Here is an 11,171-nt window from a genome sequence, read left to right as displayed (position 1 = left end):
TGTATTTACTGAGTGCTTACTGTGTGCAGAGCACTGTACTGAGCGCTTGGGAAGGACAAGTCGGCAACATACAGTGGTGGTCCCTACGCAACAGGTAGAGTATTTGTTAAGCACTTACTATGTGCCGGGCACTGGGGTGGATACAAGCAAATCGGGTTGGACACAGTCCCTGTCCCACCTGGGGCTCACGGTCTCAATCCCCCTTTGACAGATGAGGAAACTGAGGCCCGGTGTATGCTGCCCAAACCCCAGCATAGCTCAATCATACCAACCGGGAGGAGGAAAACAGCATCTCAGCCATCGCTAACTTCCCACGGTTCCCACATGGAGCATTTAGGTTGCACTTTCAGGGGTCAGGGGCAAAACCCACCCATTCTCCGGAGATTCCTCCTGCCGCGGCTGTTTCCCCTTACCCCCTCTCTCCCAATCAATCAATCGCATTTATTGAGCGCTTACTGTGTGCAGAGCACTGTACTAAGCGCTTGGGAAGTCCAAGTTGGCATCATCATCATCATCAATCATATTTACTGAGCGCTTACTATGTGCAGAGCACTGTACTAAGCGCTTGGGAAGTACAAATTGGCAACATATAGAGACAGTCTCTACCCAACAGTGGGCTCACAGTCTAAAAGGGGGAGACAGAGAACAAAACCAAACATACTAACAAAATTAAATAAATAGAATAGATACGTACAAGTAAAGTAAATAAATAAATAGAGTAATAAATCTGTACAAACATATATACATATATACAGGTGATGTGGGGAAGGGAAGGAGGTAAGATGGGGGGGATGGAGAGGGGGACGAGGGGGAGAGGAAGGAAGGGGCTCAGTCTGGGACAGTCCCTACCCAACAGTGGGCTCACAGTCTAAAAGGGGGAGACAGAGAACAAAACCAAACATACTAACAAAATAAAATAAATAGAATAGATATGTACAAGTAAAGTAAATAAATAGAGTAATAAATATGTACAACCCAGCCTCCCCACAGCCTCTAGGATCCAACCGAGGCCTGCGCCAGCGTGTCCGTCTCCTGGAGGGTAAGGACAACATGTCAGTCCACTTTCAAGTCCCTCACGGACTTCGAAAGTGAGGCTTTCGTACCTATTGCCCTTTACATCCTTCATGGATTTGAAACGAAAACGAGGCTCAGGCTGATTCGGCCGAACTCGTCAAGCGCTTAAAACGAAAGCGGCCTCTATTTGGACAAGACGTTCAGCTTCAGAATGGGGGTCGGCGACGCCGTTTCTTCCGCCACCGAAGAGCCAGGGCAACGAATTGCCCTTCCGTCGGCCCCGGGAGAGCTGCTGTCGCGATGAAATTTAGCCAATTGGCCCCTCTCCCATTGCAAATCAAGTCTCTCAGCCCGAGTCCCTGAGAGCTCCCACCCGCCGCCGCCTCTTCTTCCACTGGGGTATAATTCTGATGTCTTACCACAAACCACTTAAGCGCTTAGTACAATGCCCGGCACACGCAAACCACTCAAAAAACACCAGTGGTTAGACTCAATCAACACTCTTCCTGCAAACTTCGAGGAGCAGCGTGGCCAAGAGAATAAAGCAGCCTGGCATACTGGATAGAGCGTAGTCCTGGGAGTCCGAAGGTCATGGGCTCTCCTTCTGGCTACTCCACTTGTCTGCTGTGTGACCTCGGGCAAGTCACTTCCCTTCTCTGGGCCTCAGTTCCCTCGTCTGTAAAATGGAGATTAAGACCGTGAGCCCTACGTGGGACAGGGACTCTGTCCAACCCGATTTTCTTGTAACTACCCCAGTGCTTAGAACAGTGCCTCGCACATAGTAAGCACTTAATACCTTCATGATGATGATTATTATTATTATTAAAGCACGGGTCTGAGAATCAGAAGGACCTGGGTTCGGATCGCAGCTCTGCCACTTGTCTACCGTGTGATCTCAGGCAAGCCGTCTCGCTTATCTGTGCCTCGGTTGCCTCATCTGCAAAATGGGGATTAAGACTGTGAGGCCCATGTGGGACCTGGACTGTGTCCACCTTGATTAGCTTGTATCAACCCCAGCGCTTAGCACAGTGCCTGGAACGTGGCAAGTGGATAATAAATACCATAAAAAACCCTGTTTCCTCACATATCAAGTGGGATAACGTGAAGAATAAAATGAAACGGTTGCATGTGAAAGTGCTTTGGAAAAAAATGAATTCAAGGGGTGAAAGCCACCAGCTGTTTCTAAGCCTTTAGTCTGCAGATGGGGAAGCAGTGTGGCCTAGTGAAAAGAGCATTGGTCTGGGACTCAGAGGGCCTGGGTTCTAATTCTGCCTCTGCCACTTACTTGCCGCATGACTGTGGGCAAATCCCTTAACTTTGCTGTACCTCAGTTTCCTCATCTGTAAAATGGGGGTTCAATGCCAGCTCTTCCTCCTACTTAGACTATGAGCCCCATGTGGGACAGGGACCTGATTTTCTTGTGTGGACCGTGCTGCTTAGTGCAGTATTTGATACATAGTAAGCACTTAACTTAACGAATACCGCTGTTATTCTAATCACTTAACCTCTCTGAGTCTCAAATGCCTCATTTGTAAAATGGGAATTTAGTCTCTGTTTTCCGTGTGAACCCTGGATCATGTTGGACTTGGTTACCTACCCAGGGCTCGACACACAGTGAGTGCTAATTATTCTCAGATCCTGGACATTTAAGCCACTACAGGCCCTGGATTTAGGGATCTCAGGGTATCCATCCCACGTACGGCTATTCTGTTCTGATAAAAAGTAGAGCGTAAAATCACCTCAGGTCACCTCACATCCCCAGCAAGTAGATAGCGCAGTTTCCCGACCCCCGGTCCTAGCCACTGCTCCTCAGGGGACTGTGGCTGTTGTTTGTGCGAAGAGAAAGAAGGTTCCTCCCTTGTTTTGGGTTTTACTTTGATTTTTCATGATATTTGTTAAGCGCTTATTATTTGCCAAGCACCATACTAAGCGCTGGCGTGGATGCAAGTTTATCAGGTCAGACGCAGTCCCTGGCCCACACGGGGCTTGCAGTCTTTTATCCCCTCCTTTTACCGATGCGGGAACCGAAGCCCAGTGGCTTGCCCAAGAGGCGGAGTCGGGATTAGAACCCAGCTCCTTCTGGCTCCCAGGAAGGAGAGAGGAGAGGGTGCCACAGGTACGGAAATGCCTCGGCCCTGCCCTGTTTTATTGCCCGGTGCTGGCGGCGGGGAGAGAGCCACCTCCCCGTCTCCCTCCCGCTCGGAGCCGGCATGGCCCGGCCTGCTCGGCGGAACCGAGCCCTCATCATCGTCAACGACCGGTTCAGCTCCCGGGATGAGGAAGAGCCGCTCCAGCGTCGGCTTGGGGCTTTCTGGGAAGGGAAGAAGCTGGCCAGGGCCCTCTCCGACCTCGGATACCTCGTCGGGCTGCACCGCAACTGCTCGGCCGCCCGCATCCTTCAGCTCTTCCAAGAAGGTATCCGGACCGGGGCGGGCGGAGAGGCAGGCCATCGGATTTTGTGGGAGGCAGGGGCCCGGAGATGGGCTGAGCGGCTGGCAAGGAGAGCGTAGTCGGGGAAGGCCTCTTGGGAGAGATGGAATTTTAGGAGGGCTTTGAAGATGGGGAGAGAAGGTGTGAAAGCGGAGGAAGTTCCTGGCCAGAGGGAGGATGCAGGCAAGGGACAAGGATGAGAAAGAAGAGATCCAGTACAGTGAGGAGGTTGGTGGTAGAGAAGCAGCATGGCTCAGTGGAAAGAGCACAGGCTTGGGAGTTGGAGGATGTGGTTCTAATCCACTCATCTGCTGCGTGACCTTGGGCAAGTCACTGAACTTCTCTGTGCCTCAGTTATCTCGTCGGCAAAATGGGGATGTGAGCCTCGTATGGGACAGGGACTGTGTCCAATAATAATAATAATAATAATAATAATGTTGGTATTTGTTAAGCGCTTACCATGTGCAAAGCACTGTTCTAAGCGCTGGGGGGAACACAAGGAAATGAGGTTGTCCCATGTGGGGCTCACAAGTCTTAATCCACGTCTTACATATGAGGGAACTGAGGCACAGAGAAGTGAAGTGACTTGCCCAAGGTCACACAGCAGACATGTGGGGGAGGCAGGATTCGAACCCAGGACCTGCGACTCCCAAGCCCGTGCTCTTTCCACTGAGCCACACTGCTTCTCTAGCCAACCAATTATCGGGCATCTACACCAGAGCTGAGGACGGTGTCTGGCCCGTAGTAAGTGCTTAATAAATACCATAGTTATTATCATCTACCCCAGTGCTTAGCATGTAGTAAGTGCTTAACAAATAATGCAATTATTATTACGTTGGAGGGTCTCCTGGCTACTGGTCCCGGGCCTTGGGTTCAGAAAGCAGGCCTGAGGGGATCAGGGGGGGTTGGGCCTCAGTGGCCGACAGACAGCCCCAAGTCGGGCAGGGGTTGCCCACTTCCCAGCCAGAAGATTCCTGGTTATTGCCCGCAGAGAGCCAGGCGGAGCACGGAGACTGCTTTGTGAGCATCCTGTCCAGCCACGGGCAGGAGGGATTGGTCTTCGGTAACCAAGGCCGAGCCGTTCACCTGGCCCAGCTGCTTCACACGTTGGACCCGCGAAACTGCTCCGCCCTGGCCGGAAAACCCAAAATCCTCTTCATCCAGGTGAGAGGCGGGGAGTGACCGATCGGCCAGTCAATCGGATGTACTGAGCGCTTTCTGGGGGGCAGAGCGCTGTACGGGGCGAGGGCGATGGAGCAGAGTTGGTAGACGGGTTCCCTGCACACAACGAGCTCGCCGTTATATGCCAAGCGCTGGGTTAGGTTCAAAGTAGAGCAGATCCAGGCTGAGAGGGAAGGAGTGAGGGAGAGCAAGTAGAAGACGGGAAGCTCGTTGTGGGCAAGGGAATGTGTCTGTTTATTGTGCCATTGTACTCTCCCAATCATCATCATCATCAATCGTATTTATTGAGCGCTTACTATGTGCAGAGCACTGTACTAAGCGCTTGGGAAGTACAAATTGGCAACATATAGAGACAGTCCCTACCCAACATTGGGCTCACAGTCTAAAAGGGGGAGACAGAGAACAAAACCAAACATACTAACAAAATAAAATAAATATCGCTCAGTACAGTGCTTTGCACACAGTAGTAATAGTACCACTATTCCTTCATTCATTCAATCGTATTTATCGAGCACTTACTATGTGCAGAGCACTGTACTGAGCACTTGGGAAGTACAATTTGGCAACATAGATAGACGGTCCCTACGCAACAACGGGCTCACAGTCTAGGAAGGGGAGACAGACTACAAACCAAAACCTGTGGACAGGTGTCACTAGTAGCAGCGTGGAGAAGCAGCGTGGCTCAGTGGAAAGAGCCCGGGCTTTGGAGTCAGAGGTCATGGGTTCAAATCCCGGCTTCGCCACTTGTCTGCTGTGTGACTTTGGGCAAGTCACTTAACTTCTCTAGGTCTCAGTTCCCTCATCTGTAAAATGAGGATTAAGACTGTGAGCCCCCTGTGGGAAAACCTGATCACCTTGTGACCTCCCCAGCGCTTAGAACAGTGCTTTGCACATAGTAAGCGCTTAATAAATACCATTATTATTATTAGTAGTAGTAGTATGAAGTGAGCACCTGCCGTGTGCAGAACACTGTACTAAGCACCGGGAAGGTAGACACAGTTCATTCATTCCTTCGGTCGTGTTTATCGGGCGCTTACCGTGTGCAGAGCATCGTACTAAGTGCCTGGGAGAGTACAATACAACGATAAACAGACGGAATTCCCTGCCCACACGGGCGTACGGTAGAAAGGGAATTGGCTTCGGTCCTTTGGGGTGGGTCAATCATAAAGCCGGGGCGTCTGGGTTAAGGGAGAAGAGGAGGAGGGGGAAAGGAAAGGGAAGAGAGGGAGAGAGAGCCTTGCCTTGAGATTCTTTCCTGCTCATAGCATTGAGGGCAGGTCGGGAGAAGGCAACGGTCCCTCCGGGGGAGCGGGAGAAAGGGGGTGTCCGGCTTGTGGCAGTCCTTGTCTGTCTCCCCCTTTTAGACTGCGAGCCCACTGTTGGGTAGGGACTGTCTCTATATGTTGCCAACTTGTACTTCCCAAGCGCTTAGTACAGTGCTCTGCACACAGTAAGCGCTCAATAAATTGATTGATTGTCGGTCATCCTTTCCCTGGCTTGGCCTCAGGCGTGCCGGGGGGAGGAGAAAGACCCCGGCGTGTGGGTGGAGGTCGACTCTGCCTCCCAGGACGGAGACGGCACCTTCTCCCTGCTCCCGGCCCTGCCCGAAAATTCCGCCGTGTCGTTCGCGTGTTGTCCCGGTGAGTGTCCCGCGTGGGGCGAGGGGGTGGCGGGGAGGTGGGGGAGCGTGGGTTCCTCCCGGCCCCGGCCCAGCAGACGGCGGAGAGCCCGAGCTCGGGGGAGGACGTCAGGCTGGGCATTGGAGGGGCGCTGGGAGGGGACGGCCGGGACGGCCGGGATGGTCCCGGAGCCAGGGCAGCTGCCCCCCTCGCCGCCCACTCCAGGTTACGGGGCCTTCCGGGGGGGCGGCAGCTCCTGGCTGCTGGAGACGCTGCTCCGGCTGCTGCAGGGGGAGGAACGCCACCGGGAGCTGATGCCCTTCCTCACCCTCCTCAACGGGACGGTGGCGCGGGACTTTGAGGCCGGCGGGGCGTTCTCCGGACAGAAGGCCATGCCGTGCTTTGTCTCCACCCTGCTCCAAGAGGTCTTCCCTTTCTCCGGCCCTCTCCGGCCTGACCCCTGACCCCACGGGCCCAGCGGGGTCGAGGCCGGTTCATTCATTCATTCAATCGTATTTATCGAGCGCTAACTGTGCGCAGAGCACCGGACTAAGCGCTCGGGAGAATACGGTACACCAATAAACGGTCACGTTCCGTGCCCGCAATGAGCTTACAGTCTAGAGGCAGGGGGGCAGACATTAATAGAAATAAATAAAATTCAAAATATGGACATATGTGGGGCTGGGAAGGGGGATGAATAAAGGCAGGGCGACGCAGAAGGGAGTGGGAGAAGAGAAAAAGGGGGCTTGATAAAGTCAGCCGGGATGGCCCAAGCCCCACAGGGAGCACAGCGCTGATGGGAGCAGCGTGCCCGGGATTGGGAGTCAGAGGTCATGGGTTCTCATCCCGGCTCCACCGCTTGTCAGCTGTGTGACTTTGGGCAACCCACTTCACTTCTCCGGGCCTCAGTTACCTCATCTGTAAAATGGGGATTAAGACGGTGAGCACCACGTGGGACAATCTGATAAACATTGTATCTACCCCAGCACTTAGAACAGTGCTTGGCACATAGTAAGCGCTTACCAAATCCCATCACTGTTATTATGGGGGGTCTCCAGGGGTACGGCCTCTCCCACCATGGGATCTGGTGCTGGGAGAAGCAGGGAGCCAGGCTGCAGATCGCTCCTGAAGCACAGATTCTCATTCATTCTTTCAATCGTATTTTTTGAGTGCTTAGCGCGTGCAGGGCACTGTACTAAGCACTTGGGAAAGTACAATACAGCAATAAACAGTGACATTCTGTGCCTACAAACAGCTCACAGTCTAGAGTGGGGAGATAGACATCAGTACAAATATATAAAATGACGGATATGTACAGAAGTGCTTTGGGGCTGGAAGAGGGGAAGTGCAAAGGGAGAAATAAAATGACAGATATGTACCTACATGCTTTGCTTGTATCCAACCCAGCGCTTAGTACAGTGCCTGGCACATAGTAAGTGCTTACAAAATACCATAATTATTATTAATATTTGGGGCTGGGAGTGGGGAACGCTTCATCCTGGTGACAGAACAGGCGGAGGGAGGTCTGAGCAGAGTCCTCCTTGCAAGGAGGGATGGGCTGATAGGGTTTATGGCCGGAACCACGGGGCAGGTAGGAGGTTCACTGGGAACTCCCAGCTTCCAACAGGAAGGGGCAGGGCCGGGGGAGGCCCAGCTTTAATAATAATAATAATAAAAATGATGGCATTTGTTAAGTGCTTACTATGTGCCAAGCAGTGTTCTACGCGCTGGGGAGGATATAAGGTAATCAGGTTGTCCCACATGGGGCTCACAGTCTCAATCCCCCTTTTCCAGATGAGGTAACTGAGGCGCAGAGAAGTGAAGTGACTTGCCCAAGGTCACACAGCTGACAAGTGGCGGAGCTGGAATTAGAACCCACGACCTCTGACTCCAAAGTCCGTGCTCTTTCCACTGAGCCACGCTGCTTGCGGGCCCGAGAGTCAGAAGGTCACGGGTTCTAATCCGGGCTCTGCCACTGTCTGCCGTGTGACCCTGGGCAAGTCACTTCACTTCAGTCTCAACGGGGATTGAGACCGTGAGCCCCACATGGGACAGGGACTGTGTTCAACCCCATTTGCTTGTATCCGCCCCAGCGCTTTGTACAGATCCTGGCACAGTAATCGCTTAACAAATACCATAATGACTAGTTATTATTTGTGAGCGCCTACTGGGTGCAGAGCACTGTACTAAGCACTTGGGAGAGGAAAATTCAACGAAGTAACAGAAACATTCCCTGCCCACAACAACCTTACAGTCTAGAGGCCCATTTGCTCCCAGGCCCATTTCTGGGGGTCTGGAGAGAGGTTGAGGGGCGATGGTGACGATGATGATGGCATTTATTAAGCGCTTACTATGTGCAAAGCACTGTTCTAAGCGCTGGGGAGGTTACAAGGTGATCAGGTTGTCCCACGGGGGGCTCACAGTCTTCATCCCCATTTGATGGATGAGGGAATTGAGGCACAGAGAAGTTAAGTGACTTGCCCAAAGTAACACAGCTGACAATGGGCGGAGCCGGGATTTGAACCTATGACCTCTGACTCCAAAGCCCGTGCTGTTTCCACTGAGCCACGCTGCTTGGGGGTGTACGCTTGAAAGCCCTCCTCTCCTCTTCTCCCACTCCCTTCTGTGTCACCCTGACTTGCTCCCTTTATTCATCTCCCCCTCCCAGCCCCGCAGCACTGACGAAAATACCCGGAATTTATTGATTTATATCCATGCCTTTATATATATATTTATTTATATCCTATCCCTCTAGGCTGTAAGCGCGTTGTGGGCCGGGAACGTGCGTGTTACATTGGTACATCATCCTCTGCACACAGTAAGCGCTCAATAAATCCGATCGACTGACAGGAAAGCCGTTGAGTCACGAGGATTTAATCGCCAACTGGTCATCGCTCGCCTCCGGGTGGAAAGTCCCCGGGACCAGGGAAATCCCTGGCAGAGCACTCCTCCGGGCCTGGCTATGTTTGTTCTTGGACGATGCCCCTCGGGTGGGAGGGCCCCGGACTGGGCAACGGTTACCATCGTCAGAGCGGGGGGAGGCTCAAGGTTTAATGTGACTGACCTGAAGGGAGGAAAAAAGCGTCCGGCGGAGCAGAGGGCCTGTTTTTTCCCCGTCTCCTTTCCACGGGCCGAAGGCAGCACCCTCAGCGTCGAACGGCCCAGATGATTTTGCAGGGAGTCTCCGGGCTCGGAGCCTGGAAATACAAGAAAGGGCAGACAGGGCAGAAAATGCCAGCCCACAACAAGTGGATTGGCCCTCACTTTCCTTCAATTGTATTTATTGAGCGCTTACCGTGTGCCAAGCACGCTACTAAACGCTTGGGAGAATACAGTGTAACGACAGACACGTTCCTGCCCACGGCGGGCTCACGGTCTAGCGGCTCAAGCGGAGAAGCAGCGTAGCCTTGCGGAAAGAGCGTGGGCCCGGGAGTCGGAGGACCTGGGTTCTAATCCAGCTGTCACTTCCTACCGTATGACTTTGGGCAAGTCGCTTCACTTCTCTGCGACACTTCTCTCATCGGCCAAATGGGGATTAAGACCGTGAGCCTCACGTGAGACATGGACTGTGTCCAACCTGATTAGCTTGGATCTGCCTCAGCGCTTAGTACAGTGCCTGGCATATAGTAAGCGCTTAACAGATATAAAAAAAAGAAGAGTTTGGCAATGCAAACAAATCAATTAATTAGTGGTATTTATTGCGTTTGCTGTGTGGAGGGCAGAGTACAAGAGATGATGACTGTGGTATTTGCTCAGCGCTTACTATGTGCCAGGCACTTTACTAAGCGCTGGGGTGGATGCAAGCAAATCGGGTTGGACACAATTAATTAGTGGTATTTATTGTGTTTACTGTGTGGAGGGCAGAGTACAAGAGATGATGACTGTGGTATTTGTTCAGCACTTACTATGTGCCAGGCACTTTACTAAGCGCTGGGGTGGATGCAAGCAAATCGGGTTGAACACAGTCAATTAATTAGTGGTATTTATTGTGTTTGCTGTGTGGAGGGCAGAGTACAAGAGATGATGACTGTGGTATTTGTTCAGCGCTTACTATGTGCCAGGCACTTTACTAAGCGCTGGGGTGGATGCAAGCAAATCGGGTTGGACAGAGTCCCTGTCCCACGTGCGGCTCATAGTCTCAATCCCCATTTTACGGAGGCCCAGATAAGTTAAGTGACTTTCATTAATTCATTCAATTGTATTTATTGAGCGCTTACTGTGCGCAGAGCACTGTACTAAGCGCTTGAGGTCACACAGCAAACAAGTGGCGGAGCCGGGATTAGAACCCATGACCCTCTGACACCCAGGCCTGTGCTCTAGTCACTACACCCTGCTTCATCTCTAAGTATTAGCAGACACCATCTCTGCCCTCCAGGAGCACACAATGGCCTAGTGGATAGACCACGGGCTTGGGAGTCAGAAGGTCCTGGATTCCAATCCCTGCTCTGCCCCTTGTCGGCTGTGTGACCCTGGGAAAATCACTTCCCTTCTCAGTGCCTCAGTTATTTCACCTGTAAAATGGGGATTTAAGTGTGGGAGCCCCATGGGGGGCAGGGACTATGTCCAGCCAGATTTGCTTGTATCCACCCCAGCGCTTGGCACACAGTAAGCGCTTAGCAAATACCATAATTATTATTATGATTCAATCAATTATGCCCCCGAGTGGGGGCAATCACTGAAATAACGTACGGCTAAAAGGAAGATGAGAAATGGGGGTTGGGGGTAAATTGCATGAGATAGTGATTAGGCAACAGGGTATACCAGATATGTACATATGTGAGAGGTACTTACGGGCAGGGACCGTGCCCACCAACTCTGTTTTATTGGCTCTCCCAAGTGCTTAGTACAGTGCTCCACGCAACACAGTAAGCATTCAATAAATACCACTGACTGATTGGGAAGAAATAAAGACAAATACAGGAGAAG

General features: G+C 52.1%; 1 protein-coding gene across 1 annotated transcript; it reads left to right on the top strand.

Annotated features, from left to right (window-relative positions):
- The first annotated feature begins 3,224 nt into the window (after positions 1-3,224).
- LOC119939056 (caspase-7-like) lies at positions 3,225-6,709 on the top strand. Its single transcript, XM_038758824.1, has 4 exons — positions 3,225-3,429; positions 4,436-4,608; positions 6,134-6,266; positions 6,471-6,709. The coding sequence occupies exons 1-4, from the start codon at positions 3,225-3,227 to the stop codon at positions 6,707-6,709; spliced, it is 750 nt and encodes a 249-aa protein (XP_038614752.1).
- The last annotated feature ends 4,462 nt before the right edge of the window (positions 6,710-11,171 follow it).

Source organism: Tachyglossus aculeatus, chromosome 17, assembly GCF_015852505.1.
Source record: "Tachyglossus aculeatus isolate mTacAcu1 chromosome 17, mTacAcu1.pri, whole genome shotgun sequence".
NCBI lineage: Eukaryota > Metazoa > Chordata > Mammalia > Monotremata > Tachyglossidae > Tachyglossus > Tachyglossus aculeatus.
Note: the sequence above shows the minus strand (reverse complement) of the source record. Positions and strands in the feature narration are given on the sequence as shown.

Coding starts and splice junctions, on each gene's coding strand:
- LOC119939056 (XM_038758824.1), top strand. CDS start 3,225: ATGGCCCGGCCTGCTCGGCGGAACCGAGCCCTCATCATCGTCAACGAC. Junction 4,609..6,133: donor CCAAAATCCTCTTCATCCAG/GTGAGAGGCGGG, acceptor GCTTGGCCTCAG/GCGTGCCGGGGGGAGGAGAA. Junction 6,267..6,470: donor GTCGTTCGCGTGTTGTCCCG/GTGAGTGTCCCG, acceptor CGCCCACTCCAG/GTTACGGGGCCTTCCGGGGG.